The 27,284-nt window shown below is 41.2% G+C and overlaps 1 protein-coding gene across 1 annotated transcript in view; it reads right to left on the reverse strand.

Annotated features, from left to right (window-relative positions):
• Nucleotides 1–15,031: 15,031 nt before the first annotated feature.
• The window catches only part of wnt10a (wingless-type MMTV integration site family, member 10a), a 116,026-nt gene continuing 103,773 nt past the window's right edge, over nucleotides 15,032–27,284 (reverse strand). Inside the window, exon 4 of the mRNA XM_034186788.1 lies at nucleotides 15,032–19,324. Within this exon, the coding sequence (XP_034042679.1) occupies nucleotides 18,788–19,324 (537 nt within the window). The 3' untranslated portion in view covers nucleotides 15,032–18,787. The remainder of the gene's footprint in view (nucleotides 19,325–27,284) is intronic.

Consider the following 27,284-nt stretch of genomic DNA (forward strand, 5'->3'; position numbering starts at 1 on the left):
GCTCACGTGCAAACTTAAAGACTTTCAGCTGAAGCAGATAATGAGATGGCATTCTGCTTTTAAGCCATGAGTGATTCGAGCAGAATTGCTGGGAACTCGACCTTGTGATGTTCGTTTGTGAGACGCTGAGGACCGCGCCTGGGTTTGACACATCGTGCCTGTGAAGGAGGACGGGTGAGGGACACATGCTGTCAGCACACATCAGAGGTGATGATTGTCTGAATAAGTGTTAACAGTAATTTGGTATTTTGTTACGCAGTATATTTGAACATTGATGAGAATTGTGCAGCTCGCTTCTCACTGCCGTGGCGTATGGAATGATGATCCTCCACCTGTTGTGAGAAGCTGCTCATTTACATAAAGCTTAAATTCAGACCTGAATGTGTTGCTGATAGTGTGTGCCTTTGAAGGATATTTGTTGTAGCTGTTGACTTACCTCACCTTTTCCATCCTTCACAGAGTCAGTTTGTCGTATCCACCTGGGGGGTGTTCGGCGGTGAGTTTGGGTCCAGAAGCGTCGGGCTTCGATCCATTTGGGCGCTGGAGAGCGCGCCGTCCTTCACCTCACCATAAGCACATTTATGTTGTACACAAATTATTGCACAGAGGGGAAATAAATTTGTTTTGTTTTTGGAACCGCTTTCTGGTTATGTAGCGCTGGGTTCAGTCAGAAGCTGGTCCGCTCCTCAACTCGCGTCTGCACATAACACAATAGCCCAGTCAAAGGTGTAACTTTTAAGTAAAATTTGAGCAACTTTAACTTTTGACTCCTGTACAAACTGAACTTGACCTTTGTAACAATTGTTGCTGTTTTTGCACCATAACTCCGTAACATTCAGTCATGGACAGTTCAAGCAATAACTTTTTGTAATCTTTATCAGATAAATAATATGAAACATTTTGATCCCTGTGTAATCATTGAAGGACCACTACTTGGCTATGGCTACCACCCTGGGATGGTTATCATACATTTTGTCAAGACTGTGGTATCCTGAGGCTGGATTGTAAGTGTTGTTTTGTTACTGTAAGTGGTACTGGCAATCTGTTTGACCTATGGACAAAATACAGTATTCTCCAAATGGCTTGTAGGGACTAGTTCCTCAGATGTAGTCTTTTCAATCTACGCTTCAGGAGAAAAGCAAAGAGAACATTTATTCATGATCAACCTGGTAGCAACTAGCTATCTGTCTGAATCCTCATGCGTGACCGCTTGTCTCTGTGTCTATCTGCTTGTCTAGTTTGGACTTGTTCACTTCTAATTGACCATCTGTAGCAGATGATTTTTTTTTTTTTACATTTTATGCTTCATGGACTGGGTTTTATTTTCTTTTGGTCATGCAGCAGAGACAAGGTTTATCTTGTTTTATATAATGCTCTGCACATGCCCACAAACAAGTGATCTCATGCTTAAAAGTGCTGTAATCACAGGAATGAATGAACAAATGCTTGTGCACAAACTCAAATGTCTGCGAAAGACGCAGGTGTGATATTTTTCTTACCCATTTTGCCACCTGTTTACAGATTGTGGTTTTGTTGCGTCTAGGATGTGAGGTGGTGGGTGGGGAGTTGGGGTTGGGTTTGGGATGGGGGGTTGATCTGACAAAGTCAAACACATCTATAAATGTTGGAGATGATAAAATGAAGACTGTCACATCATGCAAAAGTTTGGACACCCCTGATAATTTTCATGATTTTCCTTTATAAATCATTGGTTGTCTGGATCAGAAATATCTGTTAAATATATCATATAGCAGAAGAACACACTCATATTTGAAAAGTGAAATGAAGTTTCTAGTATTTACAGAAAGTGTGCAATAATTATTGAAACAAAATTGGGCAGGTGCATAAATATGGGCACCCTTGTCATTTTATTGATTTGAATACAGTGAGCACTAATTATTGGAACACAAAATTGGTTTGGTAAGCTCACTGACCCTTGACCTCCTTATACAGGTGAATCCAATCATGAGAAAAGGTATTTAAGGTGGCCATTTGCAAATGTTTCTCCTCTTTGCATCTCTTCCAATGAGTGGCAACATGGGGTCCTCTAAACAACTCTCAAATGACCTGAAAACAAAAATTGTTCAACATCATGGTTTAGCGGAAGGACACAAAAAGCTATCTCAGAGATTTTAGCTGTCAAGCTATCTACAGTAAAATTTGGAGGTTGTTCCATCATGCTGTGTGGCTGTGTGGCCAGTGCAAGTACTGGGAATCTCATTACAGTTGAGGGTCACATGGATTTCAGTCAATACCAGCAGATTCTTGAGAACAATGTTCATGAATCAGTGACAAAGTTGAAGTTGCGCCAGGGCTGGATCTTTCAACAAAACAACAACCCTAAACACTGCTCAAAATCTACAAAGGCATTCATGCAAAGGAACAAGTACAACGTCATGGAATGGCCATCTCAGTCCCCAGACCTGAATATTATTGAAAATCTGTGGTGTGATTTTAAGCTGGCTGTCCATGCTCAAAAACCAACAAACCTGGGATGTTTTGTAAAGAAGAATGGTCCAAAATGCCTTCAACTACAATCCAGACTGTCACTGGAAGCTACAGAAAGCGTTTAGAGGCTGTTATTTCCGCAAAAGGAGGATCTACTAAATATTGATGTATTTTTTTCTGTTGGGGTGCCCAAATTTATGCACCTGCCTAATTTTGTTTAAAGAATTATTGCACACTTTCTGTAAATCCTATAAACTTCATTTCACTTCTCAAATATCACTGTGTTTGTGATATATTTAACTGAAATCGCTGATCCAAACAACCAATGATTTATAAAGGAAAATCATGGAAATCATCAGGGGTGCCCAAACTTTTACATACATATTTTACATACAACTGTACCTACAAAAGAACAAATCTCAGAGCTTTAAAAATGAATCTAAACATATTAAAACTAGAGCACTGGCTTGTAGATCACAAACCTCCACCAACATTAGTTTCCAATTGCACAAATTCTTACCATGCAAAAAATTTTCAAGGTGAAAGTCCTGTTAGAAGTGGCTTTTCATAAACTAAATTAGAGGTGCTCAAATGTCAGGAGTATGTATTTAGTTCATGCACTTGAATCAAAGGTTTTTTGTTGTGGTGCTGTCAGTTTTTTTTTTTTTTTTTTTTTTTTTTTTTTTACTTTTTCAGTTTCTGGATTTTTTTTTTTTTTTTTTCAGATAACTTTTAAATTTAAATTCTTTGCATTTTGACACTTGGTTTCTGACTGATAACTGGAAGATAGAAAAACAGGAATAAAATTGCAACCTCCATCCAATTTTGGTGGTGTAGGTAAATCCATAACAAAAAATAAGAGTGATTCAGGCACTTGTAAAATGTACACTAAATGAGCTTGTCAATATTCAATTCAAATGTCCACAAAATCCACAATCAAACTTTGTCAGGCGATAGTAAGTGTTAGTCTGCGCCTCACTTTTAAATGTAATAGTGACTGGGGTACATTTGATTATGTTGTAAAATATACATTAAATGGGGTTTTCAGTGTTAAATTTAAATGGCTACAAAATCTGTAATCTGGATCATATCTGGATCAAGCACTGGCAGTTGATAAAGGATACCATACTACATAACACTCTCAAATATGAAATAAATGGCAAGTTTTTTGAGTTATGAATTCTTGAATATTTGTTCAATGTTAAAGGATACAGATTTTTCCAATTTTCCTGACTTTGACCTTTGACCTTAAAAATTGAATCACTTCTTGCCATGTGTTGCTGCTGGACAGCCGAATTTCTCCTTCAGGGGATCAATAAAGTATCTATCTATCTATCTATCTATCTATCTATCTATCTATCTATCTATCTATCTATCTATCTATCTATCTATCTATCTGTCTATCTGTCTATCTGTCTATCTGTCTGTCTGTCTGTCTGTCTGTCAGGATATGAATCCTCTGCAAAAATGTTATCACAATGTATGAAAAATTGATTTATGAAAAACAAACAGTGGTTAAAACATAACGAGAAGATAATGAGAAGATTTTTGTTGGACACATTGTTGTGTTGAACTTGTATGCAAGTCATTTTGCACACGTTGTCACATGTTACTACATGCTTGGAAAGTGCCAGTTCAGGTACCACTGCAATAACAATACAACCCGATCTCTTCCCAGAGCACAGCAAAGAATAGCTTACTAAGTGATGCAGACCTGTTAGTTCATGCGATACGATCACAACATACTGTAATAAATCTTCATGTTGTTTTAGCTCAATCTGCAGTCATTCTTCAAATAAACTTCACAAACAAGTCCAGGCCTGGTGTTTCTGACATTCACAGGCAGCTATTTTGTGAAGATGACTCTTTTTCCTTCCTGTTACTGTATGTGATGTGCAGCAAGTATTTAAAGTATCACTTCAGGCTTTGCAGTTTTCCATCTGATTGCATGCAAGACCAAGAAGCAACGAGAAGGAAAAGAAAAAATGCAACAAGGAAGCTTTGATTAAATTTATCTGGCACTGAAGACAAATATTACATGAGCTGATTAATATTTTCACTTTTGTTTGACAACTTTGCATCACGTCAGTGTTACCACATACAGTCAGGTTTACACATAGTTTGACCAAAAATAGAGTTAAAACTAGAGCACTGTGCTTATAGAGCACAAATCTCTGTCAACACTAGTTTCCATTTCCACAAATTTTTACCTTTGAAAAAGGTTTCAAGGGCCAAGTCCTGTTAGAAATGGCTTGGATGTGCTACTGGGACTTCAAAATGTACTGGACTGCAGTCATTTTGAATTATTTATGCAATATTTTTTTTTGAATCCCGTTGGATTAAAGCTAAAGCACACACACGTCTTTGCTGTTTCATATTAGCCCCATTGTTGAGGTTAGAGGACCGGTACATGGTCTCAAACACTGGTAGCAAGAACCAGAACAGGCTGTGAAAGAAAAGAGCTTTATTTACAACACTAAATAACTCAGGTGCTGAGCTGGAGGAAGCCTGCTGAGTTGAGACCGGCCCCACATATAGTGGTGGAAGTTCGGGAGCCACAGTACACACAGGGCCAGACTTGGGAGTCTGAGAACGAGCTGGAGTCCTGGAGTATATGGAGCTGGAATCGGTACCAGGTGGAACACAGAGAGCCGAGGATGAGGAACTAGGAGGACCGAGGAGAACAGAGGTGAGTGATTGCACTCGTAACACTGGAAGCCTTTAACCACAAACAGTTCACTGTAGGCTTTAGGCAGGAACATTCACTCTTCAGGAATTGTCCTCAGAGGTCAGATGCTGCAGTTCCAATTAACCCCTTAACGCCCGAATTTATATAGCTGTATATAAAAAAAATGTTTTGTGTGTGTTTTTGCCTTTAAGTAGATGGTAAATAATGTTGAGATTATTAATTTCACTTTTGCACAAAAACTAGATAGTAATATTGGGTATTCTGGTAATGACTTTATGTTATAATGTTATAATAATGATGGTATGTTGCAAATTTGCGACAACAGGCATACAGGTCAATTTGGTAAGTTGCATATTTGAGTCAGAGATTGTAGCATATATGCGACGATGGGCGTTAAGGGGTTAAGCAGGACTTGACTTCAGAAACAACTTGAAAGTTCTTAGTATTTCAGCAACAGAGTTCATACAGTTCTTGGAAAACAGTTCTTGGAAATAGTTCTGGGTACTAGTTCTTGGAAACAGTTCTTGGAAACACGTACTAGTTCTTGGAAACAGTACTTAGTCATGCACAGTCACAGACAGGAGCAGCGTGAGAACGGGAACTTAGCTGTATGATGGCAGAGCGGTGCGCTCTGAGGCAGAGAGCAGAAAGAGTTTCCAAGAGATGTCGTGCAGAGAGTGGCATGGGATCCACGCAGGGAAGTGTCTGGAAACACCAAAAGATCAATGAGCTCTAATCCAAGAATTAGAGATGGCCAGGATACCTGGAGATGAGCTGCAGGAAGCTCAGATGTCAGAATGCATGGAAGCGGCAAGAATGAAGCAGCCTAGCCTCATGTTTTTTTTCGTACTCCCGTCACAAAATGAGTCAAATTTTTGGGACAGGGTTTTTTTTAACTCCGACCGGTCAGGGTCATGGAATACTCTCACGGGTCAGAGTCACCGAAGACTCTGGCCAAGAGTGAGCTCTGAGCCGAGCTCAGAGTTTAAGTAGCCGGCTCCTGATCAGGAGCTCATGAGCGGCAACAAGATGAGCTGCAGATGTTCCTCAGCTCTGCAGCACGCCACCTGGAGGGAAAACAGACAAACTACACACACAGGGTTAAACAGGGCAAAGGCAGAGCATGACACACATTGTGTTGGTGTCCATAAACAAAATTACAAAAATTGTGTTATTGTCCAAATATTTATAGACCTGTAATCCAGTCAGCATGAATTATAAGTGCACACGAGATGCACTGGAAAATATTCTTTGTATGCTAAAGTTTGAATACAGATGATGCTTTGCAGAAGACTGAGGTGAAGGATTGAAAAAAAATGAAGTGTTTTTTTTTCTGACTGAAACTGAGCAGTATTTGTAGATAAGAATAGAATGACATGGCCCTGAAATAGCACCTTTGTGCTGCACATCTGTTTGCACTGAGTGCATATCTCTTGCATTGTTACACTTGAATTGGAAACTTCATCGCTTCCCTGCAGGGCACAGAATATATAAGTGAGTGTGGACGCTCAACGGGATTTCTCTTTGCACGCAAGCAGCAACTGGTAAGAGAGTGTCTGCATGTGATGGCTGACTTGTGTTCCTGTTCTCCAACTACAAGTTCCTAACAAAACATTAGGTACAGTCACAAGTAATTACTGTAATACTGAAATTATAGCTCGCTACAGAGGCCAGCTATTCCAATTCTATGTGTTTTTAAAAGTCCTTCAGGTCATTTAGTAAAGGCTGAAAGTACGTATAAGAACTTCCACACATGTTGCCTCCAGCAAATTCCACATTTCTGTCAAAGAAGACTGTACTAAGAATAGTATTTACTTCAGTGCACCATCAATAACTGGACTGTATTTATACTGCACATTTGATCTAGATGCCCAGCGTGCTTTCAAATGATGAGTCACATTAAGCCATTGACATACAGATGTTGTGCTGCCAGGCAAAGTGCAAACTGGGAGCAATTGGGAATTGAGGACGTTGCACAAGTGCACCTTATTATTTTCCTTGTCTGGTTGAGGGAATCAAATCTGTGTAAGTAAATAAGTAAGTCCCTTCGGCTGCTCCCTTGTTTGCACTCTGGGTCGCCACAGCAAATCCAAGGGGGATCTGCATGTTGAAGTTTTACGCCAGACGCTCTTCCTGACACAACTCCACGCATGGTGAAAGGTGGCAGGGGTGGGATTTGAACCGGGAACCTTCCGCACTGAAACCAAATGCATTAACCACTTGTCCACCACCCCCTAGGAAATTGAATCTGTGACCTTGTCAAAATTTCTACTTCTTGATGTCATGGTTTGGCCCTGTTCAAGGCTTTGATTCCTTCTTTTTTTTCCTCCACTTCGGCTCCTGCTTTGTTTTATTAGTGGATTATTTTCATCATGTGTTTATTCTGTGTTCCATTTTGCTTTGTTACTTGGTCTCTTTGTCACTTTGTATTTCTTTGTCATGATTCAGTTCCATTCTAGTTTTGTCCTGCCAGTTTGTTTTCATTTTTTATCATGAGTTTATCACATTTATGGTATATGCTTAGTCACATGTTATTATTTTTTAACTTTGGTGTTGCTCATCAGATTATGTTCCATTTGTTATTCATGGCATTTTCTGTTCATCAGTTATCTTGTTTTATTCATTGCATTATTCTGTATTCTCTGGGTTTTGGTTGTTTGCAGTTTAATCCATAGTCGTTGTGCCTTTGTCAGTTATTGTATTCTCTTGTCTGCCAGTATCTGTTTCATCCTAGTTTGGTTTAATTCAAAGGTCCTTGTTTTTTCTCTCTTTAGACTTGTCACCATATTTCTTATTCCTGCCCCTTTTGGTTTCACTCACGCATTATTGTTTGTCTAGAACATGTCATGTTATTCAGTTAGTTTTTCTGTCACCTACTTATCTTGCTTTGCATGGGTTTGTTTTGCAATCCTGCACTTTCTTGTCTTTCTTCCCTCTTCTTTTTCACTAAACCACACCTCCTTCCACACACCTGCTCCACATCAACCTGATTAGTTTGCTCCTCTTTAAAACCCTCACAGTTCCACAGCTCGTCTTGTCCAGTTTGCGCTCTAGTATGTTTGACCTTGCTTGTGTACTCCGTCCTCCTCCTCGCCATAGCCCTGAACTCTGCCTGTTTTTTGACTCTGCTTTTGCTCTGCCTGCTATACTCCTTGACACCGTTGGTACGAACCCTGCTTGTTTCTTGGCCACGACCCTGCCTGTTCCATGTCTGATACCTCTGCCTGTATGTCTGACTTCATGTGTACTGAATCCACTTCCTGGGCTTCAGATAAAGTGACTTATTCTCCACAACCAACCATGTCTGCGAGTTTGCATTGGTCTCCTACTGCTTCTTGCATCAAACCATCACCTGCCCTGACACCTGAGATGTATGAGGAATAAAGGCACTACATTAGATTACATTATATTACATTACATTAGATTAGATAGAACTTTATTGATCCCTTGAGAAGACTTTACAGAGAAATTGAGGTTCTAGCAGCATTGTAGAGCAGCACACAGGGTAAGAAGTACACAGAGTATCAAACAGGAAAGTAAAAAACAAAAAGCAAAAAAAAAAAAAAAAAAAGAACAGTTGGCAAATATATATAACTACACAAATATAAACACCAGATATGAGGTTTGTTAGAAAAGTATCAGACCTTTTTATTTTTTTCAAAAATCTGATGTATTTGAGTCACGTGTGTTTGCATGAGCAAACCTTGAACCTTCGTGCGCATGCGTGAACTTTTTCACGCCTGTCGATTGCATCATTTCCTGGTAAGCAGCCTTTGTGTGGGACGTGTGCAGCGCGCTCGATGGATTTTCATTTCAACGAAAAAGACGGAACGACTGGAGCAGCGCCGCATCAAATTTTGCCAGAAACTGGGCGACAGCCAGGTGGAAACCATTTGGATGATTCAGACAGCTTTCGGTGACTTTTCAATCATGTGACTATCCAAGAAATTGTGGAAGATGTGGGCATGTCACAGCATGTCCTGTGAGACTTCAACATAAAGGCGCTTTTGCTGCGCCGTTGGCAGCTTCATGCCAAAGCCATCGGCATGATTTTCACCGCCAAATCTTCTGTCACAGTGGAATGTACCGAAAACGTGCTGATGTCCACCTCTTCCGCAATTTCTCGGATAGTCACACGATGGTCCCGCATCACCACAGCGTTCACTTTGGAAATGATCTGGTCATTTCAGCATATTGATGGCCGCTCGGAGCGTGGCTCGCTCTCCACTGTTGTGCGGACGTCTTTAAACCGGTTGTACCGCTCCTTAATCTGTGTGATGCCCACAGGATTGTCACCGAAAGCCGTCTGAATCATCTGAATGGTTTCCACCTGGCTGTCGCCCAGTTTCTGGCAAAATTTGATGCGGTGCTGCTCCAGTCGTTCCTTCTTTTTCCTTGAAATGAAAATCCGCCGAGCACACAGCACACGTCCCACACAAAGGCTGCTTGCCAGCAAATGATGCAATTGACAGGCGTGAAAAAGTTCACACATGCGCACGAAGGTTCAAGGTTTGCTCATGCAAGCACACATGATTCAAATCCATCAGGTTTTTGAAAAAATAAAAAGGTCCGATACTTTTCTAACAGACCTCGTATACTGATCAATATACTGGTTTACTGGCTACTACTTTTCCTCTCCTTCCCATCTTCTGTCTTCCTGTTACTCCTCCCCTCGAGTGAGGAGTTTTTCAGTCTGTTGGTCCTACACTTGGGAAGGAGCAGTCTGTGGCTGAAGAGGCTCCTCTGGTTGCTGATGATGGTTGTACAGAGGTTGACTGTCATCGTCCATAATGTCCAGCAGTTTGTCCACTGTTCTCTGCCATCGTTGCCTCTCTTCTCTAGTATTAGTATTAATAAATTATATTATTTGTCATAAACTCCCAAGAAAAACAGTGTAATGTAATACCTGACAATTAACTCCAAATACTAATTGAGGCCTAGAAGTGGGTCCTTTGTACTCCCCCCTGCTTCCCAAGTCAAAAAATGCTGTTTTTTCCAAGCCTCTGGATCTAATAAACATAAATCTGAATGTTAGCACTGAGCGTATTGGGGTGTAATCCATGTATATTTACTGTTTATTTATTTTTCCTCATTATGGAAAACAGTTATTAAGAAAAACTCCACTTTCATCATTTCAATACATGTATTTTATGGATACACATTTAAATGAATGTAAAGTTTTTATTTGGACTGGAGTACCACAAAAACCTGTTTTGGGGTATTGCGCATGAAATGAACTTGTCTGATATACTGTATGCTAAAATCCAAAGTTTACTGACTAAGTTAGTGGACATGTATGAAACATGGTTTAAAATGAAAACCTACAGTGGTGTTAATGAATCAATATGATGACATACTTTGATACACAAACACATTACACGCACTCATCACAAAGTCCAACATTAACAGAAATTGTTACAGAACTGTTACACGACAGTGAGCGGCGCCTACCGTGCGGTGGCCCGTGCAGCTTTGGGACTGTCAGATCACGTGATGGTCCACTTGATCCCCACGTACAGACAGAGACTTAAACTCTCTAAACCTGTTGTGAGGACGTCTAAAGTGTGGAGCAATGAAGCTGTAGAAGAGCTATGTGCGTGCTTGGCCACCACGGATTGGGATATGTTTGAGGCTTCAACAGACTGTCTAGATGACTACACGGACACTGTGACGTCATATATTCATTTCTGTGAAGACAGCATCATCCCACAGCGTACCAGGGTGAGATATAACAATGACAAACCCTGGTTCACACCTAAACTCCAGCAGCTCTGTCAGCAGAAAGAGGTGGCTTTCAGAGAAGGAGACAGAGACAGCTATAGAGGTGCAAAGTACAGATTTAGCAAGGAGGTGGCAAAGGCTAAATCCATGTACAGTTCACATCTGCAGCAAAGGTTCTCTGCCAACGACTCGGCCTCTGTGTGGAGGGGGTTGAAAGAGATCACCAACTACAAGCCCAAAGCACCTCGTTCTATTGACGACCTCAAGCTGGCCAACAACCTGAACGTCTTCTATTCACGCTTTGAAGACAAGGACTCACACCTCCCCACCCCCCACACAACTGGATATTCAAACACTCTGGACCTCCCCCCTCTCACTTCTGCCCTCCCCACTCCCCCTGTTGCCCTCTCGGTCCAAGAGGAGGACGTGAGGAGACATTTCAAAAGGCTGAATCCACGTAAGGCCCCGGGCCCAGACTGTGTCTCTCCTGTCACCCTGAGACACTGCGCTGATGAGCTGGCCCCAGTCTTCACGGGGATCTTCAACACCTCCCTGGAGTCATGCCATGTTCCAGTCTGTTTCAAGTCCCCAATCATAGTTCCAGTTCCCAAGAAACCACGCGTCACTGGACTTAATGACTACAGGGCTGTGGCTGTCACGTCTGTAATCATGAAGACCTTCGAATGCCTGGTTTTATCCCACCTGAAGTCCATCACCGACCCCCTCCTGGACCCCCTGCAGTTTGCCTACAGAGCCAACAGGTCTGTAGATGACGCCATAAACCTGGCCCTGCACTCCATCCTGCAGCACCTGGACTCCCCAGGAACCTACGCTAGGATCCTGTTTGTGGACTTCAGCTCTGCATTCAACACCATCCTTCCAGCTTTGCTCCAGGACAAGCTTTCTCTGTGCCACGTGCCCAACTCCACCTGCAGGTGGATCACAGACTTCCTGACGGACCGGAGTCAGCGTGTGAGGCTGGGAAAAAATGTCTTGAACACTCGGGGTCTCAGCACAGGATCTCCACAGGGCTGTGTCCTTTCCCCTCTGCTCTTCTCCCTGTACACTAACTGCTGCACCTCCAGCCACGACTCTGTAAAGCTCATCAAGTTTGCGGACGACACCACCCTCATCGGACTCATTTCGGATGGGGATGAGTCTGCCTACAGGAGGGAGGTGGACCGGCTGGTGACCTGGTGCAGCAGCAACAACTTGGAGCTCAACGCCCAGAAAACAGTGGAGATGATCGTGGACTTCAGGAAAGCTACAGCCCCCCCGCCCTCCCTCACCCTCACCAACAGCCCCATCACCACTGTGGACTGTCACCGCTTCCTCGGCACCACCATCACCCAGGACCTCAAGTGGGAGTCAACCATCAGCTCCCTCATCAAGAAGGCCCAGCAGAGGATGTACTTCCTGCGGCAGCTGAAGAAGGCCAAGCTGCCTGTCCAGCTGATGGTGCAGTTCTACACGCCCATCATCGAGTCCATCCTCTGCTCCTCCATCACGGTGTGGTACGCCGGGGCCACAGCCAGGGACAGACACAGACTGCAGCGCATTGTGGCCTCTGCTGAGAAGGTGATCGGCCGTAGCCTTCCATCTCTCCACGACCTGCACGTCTCCAGGACTCTGGGCCGAGCAGGTCGGATCACAGCTGATCCTTCTCACCCTGCACACGGTCTATTCCAACCACTCCCATCGGGCAGGAGGCTACGGTCCATCCGGACCAGAACCTCCTGCCATAAGAACAGTTTCTTCCCCTCTGCCATTAGACTCATGAACTCCTCATAACTCAGTCACCTTAACCTTAACTCTGTCACTTTATCATTTTATCACGGGTCACTTTAGACAATGTACTTTGGTTTTTAATTGCACTCCTCCCACTGCACTGTTTTTTCTGTTTCTCTGTTTTTCTGTTGCACACAGCCTTTCATATTTCATATTTCTTTTTTTTATCTTATATTTCATCTTATTTTGACACATTATATTTTTTCTTAGCATTTTATCTCTTCTTGATGTTGCACCATTGTACCGAAGCAAATTCCTAGTCTGTGAATCCTGTTCACTGGCAATGGCAATAAACTTCTTCTGATTCTGATTCTGAAAAACTACCTCACTCCATGTGCAACATTGTGCACAACGTGCACTGACATTCCATTTACAGAACAAGTGAGCAATTTTTAACTTACCTTTAAAAATGTGATACAGGTCACACATCTTGCTGTGGACCTACAAACCTTGAATATCCATTCATCAGGAATTCATGTTTTTGGTCAGTGAAAAATCTTCATAAATGGCAGCGGGTACAACTTGTGTTGGTCCTGTTGTCACAAAAATCAATTTAATGTCCGGCATTGTCTTTTTGCCAGCTGATTCCTCACACTAACAGATCTGTTACCTCACTTCTCAGTGCACTCTGTCAATAGCAATGCACAAACATTTGGCACACTTTTGCCTTAAAGACAGTGCCAGATGCCACTCTGATTCCATACTGTGACATCAACACGCGCATGAATAATATGGAGATTTAATCCAGCTTCTTTGTGTACAGCGCCCTGGCTGGCACTGAGATTTAGCACAGTGTAAAACGTAATGTGTCAGTGCAAAATATAGCCGTATTTGATTTAATACATGTATTAATTGGTAACATAAAATGTGTAGAGTTGGAGGAAATTGAGTGTGGATATTTTAGCCAAGGTGTATTTAAACTTGTAGCCAAGTGTAATGAAAACAAACCCATCCGTAAACACAAGATGCATTTTTAAGATGCATTGATTTGTTGCTTAAAGAATTGCTTCATGCATACGGGCCCAGGTGTTCAAAACCCACAGTAGTAGGTGCTCTTATTTTTCAGATAAAACAACATGCATCAAACAATCAAACATGATACACTTTTCGCTTATGGTGACAACATGGTGACACTTAACTCACTAAACTAATTGAACTACAAAAACACAATAAATCAACAACACTAACAACATTTTTAAACTAACATGAACCACAATAGCAACATTTAAAACCCCAAACTCAGAACTCCCATAATGCATTGCAGCACAAGAATTTACAGGTTTAGCGACCAGCCTGGTGATTGCTCCAATTTAATTTTGAGTATCATCATCATGGCATTATTTTCATGATTACGCATTTCTTAATGCAGGTATATGATCGATTGATTTTACTGTTCATTTATATGTAGGAGCACACAGTGCATTTATTTTTTATTTCCCCTTCCCTTTCCGTGACAACCAATCACAGCCCTTATAGGACCACATCATACCTAGCAATGGGGTCAACCTCGCCTCCTCATTAAGATAAGAGTTTCAGTCTCCTTCTTGCTCAGACTCGCTATCAGACACCTCCTCGCTCACTCTTTAGCTAAGATTCCTTGCCAGAAAATTAAGTTAGGAGCTCTTTGAGATGATATTGAGATGCTTTGTGCTTACGGGCCCCCTGGAGTTGTGTTAGGAATAAGGGTATCTGGTGCAAATCAACATGTGGATTCATACAACTGCTGTTTTGACCCCAAGCAGCCAAAAGAATCACATTAAATGTTGTAAATGCACTTATGTACACCCAAGGAAGAGCAGCTATTGTATGTGTAAGAGCAGATAGTGAAGAAAATATACAGACGGTACTGCAAAACATTGTTTTTCATTTTTAGAAAGTTGACAGTGACAAACACACAACAAAATAAAACTAATAGGCTGTTTTTCCAGATGGAACATTGTCATGTATTTTATTATCACATTATAACCCCTTTCAATATTATGCTCTTTACTGTCTTACAAATATTAAGTTATCCACAAAAATAAAATAACTTAGATAATACTCATATTAAAACATAAAAATACTTACATTACATTTTCGACATGAAAAATGCATATTGCTGACATCCTCATAGGTTTTCCTGGACATACATAGTTCTGCATGTGCAAATGACTAATCTCTGTCAAAATAATCTTTGTCAAAACACCAGTGACATATTTCCAGATTTTAAAAGTAAAAAATAAATAAATTAGAGGGATGATAAGGAGGAGCGCTTAGAGATGTTTATCAAGACCAAATATGATCTTAAACATGTGCAAGAGCACAAATCCACACCAATTTTGTCATTTATACACTTGGAAGTAAACATCAAGACATCCCCATTTGATAAGGTTTTTTTTTTTTAGATATGCGCATTTTAAATAAGATGAGTGCAGATATATTACAAAGAGCTCACAGTGTTGCACACAGCACATTATATTACAATACAGGAAACATTAGGATTGATGACAGCTTCATGTGTTTATAATGTGTATGAACTAAAACCTCTTGACATGCACTCAGTTTCCTGAAGCATTTAAATTTTATTGTGTAGCATCTTTTTTCTTGTATGTACAATTTTGAGCTGAAGATGAAATGTGAGGATATTTGGAAAATATAGGTCAGAATTTCTATAGAATGTGATAAGAGTTATGCTGGTGAAATTTCATGTAACACAGCACATTACACAGACATCTAACCTGGAAAGCCTTACACAGATTGTAATACAATGCTTCAAAACAACTGTAAAAACTTGGAAGAGATTCACAAATACAACCTTACATAACACAGTTATATTACTTTGTCTCATTCTGCAACAGATTTGTGTTCATTTAAAAAAAAAAATATTATTATTGAAGGGGTCATATTATGTAGCATTACAGCAAGCTGATACTGTCTTAAAACAGGTATTAAGTGTGCAGCCAAAAGTACAACATACACTGCTGTGATGCATGTTGAAGCCCATTTCACTCAACTGAAATGAAAAGAAAATCTCACTAAGTTGTTTCACTTATTCTTTAGAGGTGCTTTCTCCTATTGATGAAAATTAGGTCATAGTTCATGTACCCTCCAAAATGGACTTAACATAATAACTCATACTGAATATATGCGTACTATCATCTTGCAACTCATCAAATTAAAAGGGCATATAATGAGTACAAACATTTTCACATCTGGTGAAGTTTAATGGACCAGATCAAACAAAAAATATAGAATGCAAAGTACCCTCGGCTGTATGAGCATGTAATCAATGAAAGAGTGTGAAGAAACAATGAGACCTTGTGACTTCTTAGAATAGGTCAAGGTTAGCCATCTTTGAACTTGTCCAAGGTCTGTGTCCCAAGAATGCTCCCTGTGAATTTGAAGACCCTGGCAGGAATAGGACTGGACTAATGCTGAGTACAGACAGACAGACAGACGGGCCAGATGCAAAGTCTTTGCAACACCTGATGGCCGTCATCTTGGGAAAATATGCGGTAGCCCATAGCTGTTCCTGCCACCTGCTATATGGTTCATGGATGCTGATGACTCATTAGGAAATGGCATAGCTGGCAATGAGAAAGAGAGAGAGAGAGAGAGAGAGAGAGAGAGAGAGAGAGAGAGAGAGAGAGAGAGAGAGAGAGAGAGAGAGAGAGAGAGAGAGAGAGAGAGAGAGAGAGAGAGAGAGAGAGAGAGAGAGAGAGAGAGAGAGAGAGAGAGAGAGAGAGAGAGAGAGAGAGAGAGAGAATGCTTCCACACACAAATGTCCTAAGTCAGAGAAATAAATAACTCTTTTCTGGTTGTTTATCAGTGGTTACTAGTGATGCCCAGGTCAGGGATTGTTTTCTTAACCACCTACACTCACCCGATCCTTCAAGGGAGCCAATCTGCACTGCAAAACATATGAATAATGACCCAACCAGACCCGACCGGTGATGGAGTGTAAACACTCACACTGGATGCACTGGATACACAGCTCTGCTTTAGCCAGCATGGAGAGGAGAGGGTATTCAAAATGGCAATCCCTCCAATAGACAAGGGTGTCTTCATGATTGGGTGCAGAGAGATTGTGAGATGTAGGTTACACTACTTAATGCAGACAATATCAAGCAGCCCAGAGCGCGTCCTCTGGCTCTCACACACTTGCGAGAGGAAGATGGGAAGAGAAGATGGAAGTAATCAGATCTTAGCCTGTTTTACACCATTTAAATAGCCTATAGCATATCTGTATATTATTAATTACTTACTAATTTGTCCCTTTTTACCCGTCCCACCTGCACCCGCAATATTTTCTGACTAAGCTCATCTATTCCCACCCGACACATAGGTTCTGCACATTACTAGTGGTTACATCATGGTGCTGGTGCAACTCACAATTATTAATCACTTATGATATCAGACATCTAATTGCATCTACCATATTGTGTGGATCCCGTAGAGTCACCATTTTTCCACACACCTACGCACACCTACATTCATGTAAGTAATGTTCACTCACTATACTGCATAACTCATGTAAAATTGTGCATTCTTATTTTGGCTGGAGTCATTATGAGCATCTCTCATATTAAACATGGTCACTCATATCAGAGTGACATACACAGAAAAAGGCAGGGGGAGGGAACAAAACAAACATGCAGTTACGTTGTAAAAGTCAAATAAGAAGGCTGCATGTCCGCATAATGTGGCCAAAGGAGGCGCTTCTCTTGCTCTCTGTTTCTCTTAACACCTGTGTAGTTTTAAAAACTTGAAATGACATTGTTTGTCAGTTTGTTTTGTTTCCAAAGCCTATGTCTAGTGGCCACTAGACATACGTTTGTGAGATCCTATGTAATATATTTGAGATGCTAAGTTATAATTGTGAAATAATGTTAAATAATTTATATATAACCTTGTGTCATAATTATGAATAACTGTCCCATAATCATGAGTTAACATACAGCACCATTATAATTAATTATTATCTCATATTATGGCCCATAATCTCATATTTGTATCACCTCATAGTTCTGATTTACCACTTCAGACCTGAGAAAGTGAGAGAGAAAGTGAGAAAGTGTCACTAAAGAATGAGAGACAACGTAGCACAGACATAGGATGGACATACAGTGCTGTATATAGGTTTTAGGAATCCTCAAATTTTGGCCCAAATATAGTGTCTGGTTTTATTTTATTTTATCTCTTTTTTTTATCATTTCTACAAGTATGCTCATGGGACTGTGGGGATGCATGTAAAAGACAGCTCAACATTATTTTGCACAATATGACCCCTTTCTTTAAGCCTCTGTTGCTTTGCTTCATTCTGAGTGAGGTTTTCATGCTGAAACTCACCAGGTATGTCAGAAAATGTTTTGAAATCAGGTGTGTCTGTTCACTGTTCATATATGTATTATTACAACACACAGCATAGTGATAATACTGATAGAATTGTGTCAGTTCATGTGGAAGATCCCTTGATTTCCATTCATCTATTCCAGCTGTAACATGATAACTGGCAGAAACAACAAACCGTTGCAGCTTGCCCTTCGTAAACATCACAAAAAAATCCTTGTGTGTTGTTCTGTGACAAATCTTGTGCAGTGCACGGTGACTCTTGTATCAGAAAGCAGACACAGTGAGTAATGTGGAACATCGCTGTGTTTATGTTCTGCATCATGATTGCATCATCGGAGGGACTGCAATGTGCAATTTGTTTGTTTCGTTACGGAAGGGTTAGAGAAGCATACAACATCATCGTTTCCTTTCCCGGCTTGCAACAGTGATATAAAGCATTGTTCTGATGTTCCTGCAAGCTCTTGCATACGCTCACCTTCTTCTTCATTCATCCATGCAGTCGCTTGTCACTCAGCAGAAACCATTTGAATCCATTTGGTGTCCATTTAAATATTTCAGTTTTCGGACAATCAGTTGGTGCAGTTGTGGTCATTTTTCTCAAGAGGAAGGCATCAAGCAACATGCATATCTACCTGGCCTCAAAGTTTCACAATGTCTTCTTCTGTTCTGCAAAGGAATAAAATAATCCAATGCAAACAAAGAATGGGGCACATATATTGCAGTCATATCCCCCATTCAAAATAATAATCACAATTTAAATGTGTCTGCATTGTTTTTTCCTTATCGTGCACAATATCTGGGTACGTTTCTTCATTTACAGACACTGACCCACTCTGTTATCCTGCACTCCTCACAGACCACATAACAACACCAGTGAAACTTGCAGTTGCAGCGTTCCCTCCGTGTCTGTTGCAGGATGTTGTGGCCTCTCCCGCAGCACAGACTCTCACAGTTGTCCATGCCGGGACTAGTCTTGTTGCAGATCCGGCCTTGCGTGCCGGCTGAGTCCGAGACCAGGTCCCGCTCACAGAAATCTGGCGACTTTTCAAAGTAGATAAGCTCATTTATGCTTGGCCTCCGCCGATGTGTGTGGTGGTTGTTGTTGTGATGGTGGTGGTGATGGTGGTGATGATGATGACGATGGTGGTGATAATGGTTGTGGTGGGAATGGTCGAGCTGACCAGTGTTTCGGTTGTGGGCCTTGATGAGTGTGGCAATGTGGAAACGATCTTTAAGAATTGCACCAACTGCTCGGAATTCTGGCGTGACCTGCCAGCAGGTCTTCAGCTGACAGCTCCCTGATGTCCCGTGGCATTTGCACTTCCTCCTCATGTGATCAATGACCACCTGCAAAAAGCACAGGAGAGAAAAAGCGGCATAAAGAAAAGCCAAAGGAGGAGTGAATATGAAGATTTGTGTGTTCCTTCTGCCTTCCAATTTCAAACAGTACTCCACTGTACACTAAACGACACATAACTCCCTGAAGAAACATCAGTCCCACAGTTAGTTAGCCAGGTGGTCTAACTCTAAGCCCATTGTCAAACATCCTGATATCAAATAACAATGATGGATGCAGGCGTTACCCAAACACATAATACTGTCATTATTCATCTACTGGCAGCAAGTAATGATTCCAAGCACGACCCACATACTGCTGCACATTACGCATCAGAGCACTCCAGTATTTACATATTTCACCTAATGGTTTAATGGTGGGTGGTGAATTTCTGGACCATGTATTATGTATGTGGCTCATGCACAAAAAAGTATACTACAGGGTGCAGAATACAGATAGAGCTAAGCTTTACAGATTGCTTGGTCTACAGTAGGGCTATCTATTTTGGGGCAGACTGGCCACATTTAGCTTGTACTCCCTGTGTTTTGGCTCCCTGTGGGAAAAGAAAAGCTCTCTGCAAATGAATAAATTACAACCCCAATTCCAGTTTTGTTGGGATGTTGTGTAAAATGTAAATAAAAACAGAATACAATGAGTTGCAAATCCTCTTCAACCTATATTCAACTGAATACACCACAAAGACAAGATATTTAATGTTCAAACTGATAAACGTTGTTGTTTTTGTGCAAATATTTGCTCATTTTGAAATGGATGCCTGCAACACATTTCAAAAAAGTTGGGACAGGGCAACAAAAAGACTAGGAAAGTTGATGAATGCTCAAAGAACACCTGTTTGGAAACAAGTGATTGATTGGGTATAAAAGGAGCATCCCCAAAAGGCTCAGCCATTCACAAGCAAAGATGGGGTGAGGATCACCATTTTGTGAACAACTGCGTGAAAAAATAATCCAACAGTTTAAGAACAATGTTTCTCAATGTTGAATTGCAAGGAATTTAGGGATTCCATCATCTACAGTCCATAATATAATCAGAAGAGTCAGAGAATCTGGAGAACTTTCTACACGTAAGCAGCAAGGCTGAAACCAACATTGAATGCCCGTGACCTTCGATCCCTCAGGCGGCACTGCATTAAAGGATCTTACCGTGTGTGCTCAGGAACCCTTCAGAAAACCAGAAACAGAACAGAAAAAAGACCATCCAGATTATTACCAGTGCAAATGTCAAAAGCCAGCATCTGTGATGGTATGGGGGTGTGTTAGTGCCCATGCCACAGATGTGTAAGTGCAACATACACATCTGTGATGGCACCATCAATGCTGAAAGGTACATCCAGGTTTTGGAGCAACACATGCTGCCATCTAAGCAACGTCTTTTTCAGTGACGTCCCTGCTTATTTTAGCAAGACAACGCCAAGCCACATTCTGCACGTGTTACAACAGCGTGGCTTCGTAGTAAAAGAGTGCGGGTACTAGACTGGCCTGCCTGCAGTCCAGACCTGTCGCCCATTGAAAATGTGTGAAGCATTATGAAGCGCAAAATATGACAACAGAGACCCCGGACTGTTGAACAACTGAAGTCGTACATCAAGCAAGAATGGGAAAGAACTCCACCTACAAAGCTTCAACAGTTAGTGTCCTCAGTTCCCAAATGCTTGAGTGTTGTAAGAAGGAAAGATGATGTAACACAATGGTAAACATACCACTGTTCCAGCTTTTTTGAAATGTGTTGCAGGCTTCCATTTCAAAATGAGCAAATATTTGCACAAAAACAATAAAGATTATCAGTTTGAACATTAACTGTCTTGTCTTTGTGGTGTATTCAACTGAATATTGGTTGAACAGGATTTGCAAATCATTGTATTCTGTTTTTAATTTACATTTTACACATCATCCCAACTTCATTGGAATTGGGGTTGTAATATTCAGAGCTTTACAAGTGAAATGATTAATTTTTCTGCCACAAGATGTCACAATAGCTCAAGTTTTTCAGGACCAAACAAGGCTTCTCTCCTCTGCCACTCCTCCCCAACCTTCCCCACTCTGTATTGAGCAGAAGAATTCCAGCTAGAGCTTTTTGATCTAATGGGTCTCCCTGTGGGAAAACTCAGACTTAAGAGGCATTTTTTTAACCTCTGTATGTGGTTTTCTAGAAAGTCACAACTGTCCGTCATACTGAATGGAAACAGCTATGTGTTGATTGCTTGCCTCTACTGGTGGTTGGCTCTCACTGCGGTATTGTATCACTTCCTGTTCCGGAGAACAGCGGTGTTTTTCTGTATCTGTTAGCTGTTTAATCTGCGCAGTTAGATTGATCTAGTTATCTAGATTACGATTTGTTTCCCAGTGTAATCTTTACGTGCCTTAACTAAAGCACTCCTTCTGCTGAATCACCTCTAAATTATTTACACATTATTCACTTTGCGTGTTTTTAGGAATCCGCTAGCTTAGCGTAGCTACTAGCTCTTAGCCGATTTACCATGGCGGCTTCTCCTGTCTCTCCCGCACTTTTCTGCTCTGGGTGTGAAATGTTTAGTTATTCCTCGGCCTCCTTTAGCAGTAACGGTACTTGTAATAAGTGTAGCTTATTCGTAGCTTTGGAGGCCAGGCTGGGTGAATTGGAGACTCGGCTCCGCACCGTGGAAAATTCTACAGCTAGCCAGGCCCCTGTAGTCGGTGCGGACCAAGGTAGCTTAGCCGCCGTTAGTTACCCCCTGGCAGATCCCGAGCAGCCGGGAAAGCAGGCTGACTGGGTGACTGTGAGGAGGAAGCGTAGCCCTAAACAGAAGCCCCGTGTACACCGCCAACCCGTTCACATTTCTAACCGTTTTTCCCCACTCGACGACACACCCGCCGAGGATCAAACTCTGGTTATTGGCGACTCTGTTTTGCGAAATGTGAAGTTAGCGACACCAGCAACCATAGTCAATTGTCTTCTGGGGGCCAGAGCAGGCGACATTGAAGGAAATTTGAAACTGCTGGCTAAGGCTAAGCGTAAATTTGGTAAGATTGTAATACATGTCGGCAGTAATGACACCCGGTTACGCCAATCGGAGGTCACTAAAATTAACATTAAATCGGTGTGTAACTTTGCAAAAACAATGTCGGACTCTGTAGTTTTCTCTGGGCCCCTCCCCAATCAGACCGGGAGTGACATGTTTAGCCGCATGTTCTCCTTGAATTGCTGGCTGTCTGAGTGGTGTCCAAAAAATGAGGTGGGCTTCATAGATAATTGGCAAAGCTTCTGGGGAAAACCTGGTCTTGTTAGGAGAGACGGCATCTATCCCACTTTGGATGGAGCAGCTCTCATTTCTAGAAATCTGGCCAATTTTCTTAAATCCTCCAAACCGTGACTATCCAGGGTTGGGACCAGGAAGCAGAGTTGTAGTCTTACACACCTCTCTGCAGCTTCTCTCCCCCTGCCATCCCCTCATTACCCCATCCCCGTAGAGACGGTGCCTGCTCCCAGACTACCAATAACCAGCAAAAATCTATTTAAGCATAAAAATTCCAAAAGAAAAAATAATATAGCACCTTCAACTGCACCACAGACTAAAACAGTTAAATGTGGTCTATTAAACATTAGGTCTCTCTCTTCTAAGTCCCTGTTGGTAAATGATATAATAATTGATCAACATATTGATTTATTCTGCCTTACAGAAACCTGGTTACAGCAGGATGAATATGTTAGTTTAAATGAGTCAACACCCCCGAGTCACACTAACTGTCAGAATGCTCGTAGCACGGGCCGGGGCGGAGGATTAGCAGCAATCTTCCATTCCAGCTTATTAATTAATCAAAAACCCAGACAGAGCTTTAATTCATTTGAAAGCTTGACTCTTAGTCTTGTCCATCCAAATTGGAAGTCCCAAAAACCAGTTTTATTTGTTATTATCTATCGTCCACCTGGTCGTTACTGTGAGTTTCTCTGTGAATTTTCAGACCTTTTGTCTGACTTAGTGCTTAGCTCAGATAAGATAATTATAGTGGGCGATTTTAACATCCACACAGATGCTGAGAATGACAGCCTCAACACTGCATTTAATCTATTATTAGACTCTATTGGCTTTGCTCAAAAAGTAAATGAGTCCACCCACCACTTTAATCATATCTTAGATCTTGTTCTGACTTATGGTATGGAAATAGAAGACTTAACAGTATTCCCTGAAAACTCCCTTCTGTCTGATCATTTCTTAATAACATTTACATTTACTCTGATGGACTACCCAGCAGTGGGGAATACGTTTCATTACACTAGAAGTCTTTCAGAAAGCGCTATAACTAGGTTTAAGGATATGATTCCTTCTTTATGTTCTCTAATGCCATATACCAACACAGTGCAGAGTAGCTACCTAAACTCTGTAAGTGAGATAGAGTATCTCATCAATAGTTTTACATCCTCATTGAAGACAACTTTGGATGCTGTAGCTCCTCTAAAAAAGAGAGCTTTAAATCAGAAGTGCCTGACTCCGTGGTATAACTCACAAACTCGTAGCTTAAAGCAGATAACCCGTAAGTTGGAGAGGAAATGGCATCTCACTAATTTAGAAGATCTTCACTTAGCCTGGAAAAAGAGTCTGTTGCTCTATTAAAAAAGCTAAAAAGCTAAAAAATCTACCCACAGCAACTCCTAAAGTGTTGCATGTGTGTGCAAACATTTCACTTCAGACTGCTTTCTCAACCATAGTCCAATACAAACAGTCTATGACCCAAATTCAAACTTAGGAGCTGTAATTTTGAGCCTTTTATGTTGTTTTATGGTGTGTAGTGTGATAGCCCATTCTATGTGTGGTTGGTAGCATGGCAGCTAATGTAGGTAACAACAGGGCAGACAACATAACAACATAGACAACAATGAATACCCCTGGGTTAATATTGCACTGGATTTATAGTTCAAAAGCAGATTTGACTGATATACAAAAGAGTGTTTAAATCTGATACGTTTGAAAGAGGGAACTCTGAAACGTCTGCCTGAAGGCACAAGTTGGTATTCTCTATATAAGACGTGAGGAGTCAGCAGAAATTTTCCTGGCTAATCTAAGCATGCTCTTGTCATGGGCTTCCTGAAAAGATCGATCCACAGGTAGCCCAATGATTTTTGAACAGATTTTAATTTGGTTGTGTACTTTTGCTTCATCTTTAACTGCTAGGCTACTCAACCAAGCTGTACTGCAATAGAGCATGTCACTCTGAATCACTGATGTAAAAAACAAAAAATTTATTTCGCTCCTGGCGCCAAAAGATTTTAGTCTCCGAAGAAAATAAATATGCTGGTGTATCTTTTTACAGATATACTCTATGTGAGATGTCCATGACAGATTTTCATCATGACACCTAAATATTTGTAGACTTGGACTTGGTTAATGTCTGACCTTGATTCTTTACTGGGGGTACATGGCAGTTTGGTTTACCAAATATGGTTTCCTCAGTCTTCACAGTATTAATAATAAGAGCGTTTTTATCACACCACTCAACTAGCCAATCCACCTTACCTTGATACAGTGTTGGGTCATCATGATCTGTGAAGAGGGTCAGTAGGGTGGAATCATCTGAATGTTTTAAAAGAAACTGGTTTGACAGACTGGTAGTGCAGTCTGAAGTATATAGGGTAAACAACAAAGGGGAGCTAATACAGCCCTAGGGTGCTCCAAGATTAGTTGTATTTGGAGTGGATAGTGTATTGTTTACCTTAACTAGCTGAACCCTGTTTGTGGTAAAAGAAAAGTACCAATAAATGATATTGGGATTAATCTGTAACTGAATCATTTTTGCTAAAAGTAAGTCTGGTTGAATAGTGTTAAACGCAGATGAAAAATCAAGAAGCAGAGCCCTGGCATATGTTTTTGATTGAAGATGTTTGGAAATGAGGTGCACCAGTGTAACCACTGCATCCTCAGTACTACGACCTTCTTTATATGCGATTTGGAAGGGATCTCGTTGCTTCCATAGAGACCTATTGAGATGTTGTACAATTTGACTCTGCAGGTCACTGTGAGAAATGCTATGGGCCTGTTTAGCTTCAAATTCAAATTCAAATTTATTAATTTATATAGCGCCAATTCACGACAAAATCGTCTCAAGGCGCTTCACAACATAAAAAACAATTAAAAATTTAAAACACAATAAAAACAACCATAAAAGAAAGACAGCAGTAAAAGAATACAAGATTAAAAACACATCATAACACTAATGATAAAACAGGGAAAAAATAAATGAGTCTTTAAACGTGATTTAAAGGTCTCCACAGTGTGCGACTGCCGAATGTGTGCCGGCAGATTGTTCCACAGAGCTGGGGCACGATAGGAAAAAGCTCTGTGACCGGCAGACTTTTTATTCACCCTGGGAACACACAGAAGTCCTGCACCCTGAGAACGCAGGGCCCGAGCTGGTACATAGGGGCTTATCAAGTCAGCCAGATAGGGAGGTGCAAGTCCATGAACAATTTTATAAACTAAAATCAGTACTTTAAAATCCGATCTTGCAGAAACAGGAAGCCAGTGCAGGGACGCCAAGATTGGCGTAATGTGGTCAAACTTTCTGCTCCGTGTCAAAAGTCTGGCAGCAGCATTCTGAACCAATTGAAGACCCCTGATCCTGGACTGCGGTAAGCCAGAGAATAGAGCATTACAATAGTCCAATCTAGAAGAGACAAACACATGAATCAAAGTCTCAGCATCAGCCATAGACAGAATAGGACGAATCCTCGCTATATTTCGCAAATGGAAGAAGCCAGTCCTTGTAATGTCTCTAATGTGGAGATCAAAGGACAATGCAGGATCAAAAATTACTCCAAGGTTCCTCACTTTATCCGTACGATGTATAACACACGGACCTAAGCTAAATGCTAGCTGATCAAATTGATGCCGATGTCTCGCTGGACCAAAAACCATAACTTCAGTCTTATCAGAATTTAAAAGCAGGAAGTTACTAGACATCCAACTTCTTACTGATGCAAGACAATCTTCCAAGGATTTTATGTGAGTAAGATTACCAGCAGTTATTGGCATATACAATTGAGTGTCATCAGCATAGCAATGAAAGGGAATCCCTAAACGCCGCAATATATTCCCGAGGGGTGCTACATAAAGAGAAAAAAGCAAGGGGCCCAAAACGGATCCCTGAGGAACCCCAAACTTCATGTCTCTATGATCGGAGGAGGTTCCATTACACAATACACCGTAGGAACGACTGGACAGGTACGACGTCAACCATGCAAGAGCAGTTCCAGTAATCCCAAAGTGACTCTCCAGCCTATTGAGTAGAATATGGTAATCCACAGTGTCAAATGCAGCACTAAGATCCAGCAGCACCAGGACCATAGTGATATCCGAGTCCATTGCTCGCAAAAGGTCATTCACTACTTTAGTAAGTGCTGTCTCTGTGGAGTGAAATTTTCTAAAAGCAGACTGCAGTGGCTCAAAAAGATTATTCTCAGTGAGGTAGTCCACGAGCTGTTGCGAGACCACTTTTTCCAGGATTTTAGAACAAAATGACAGATTTGATATCGGTCTATAATTCTTCAATACACTAGGGTCGAGATTAGATTTTTTAAGTAATGGTTTGATCTCTGCAGACTTAAAACACTTAGGAACAGATCCAGAAGTTAATGAGAGATTTATAATTTCCAGCACAGTTGGTCCAAGAATGGGGCACAGGTCCTTAAACAGTTTTGTTGGTATAGGATCAATTAAACAGGTTGTGCTTTTAGTAGACGTCACAAGCTTCGTCAGTGCGCCTAGCGAGATACCATCAAAATCTGTAAATCTGGATACCACCTCAGTGGGCGCATCCACCTCCACAGCAGTATGCAGTGGTTGGGCCAAAGCCTGCTGAGATATACTCAACCTAATATCCTCAATTTTCTTCTCGAAGTAATCCAAGACGTCCTGTGCTGAGAAAGGAGAGTGAATAACAGGTGGCTGTCCATGAATAAGAAGTGCTACAGTTTCAAACA

This window comes from Thalassophryne amazonica, chromosome 14 (genome assembly GCF_902500255.1).
Source record: "Thalassophryne amazonica chromosome 14, fThaAma1.1, whole genome shotgun sequence".
Taxonomy (NCBI): Eukaryota; Metazoa; Chordata; class Actinopteri; order Batrachoidiformes; family Batrachoididae; genus Thalassophryne; species Thalassophryne amazonica.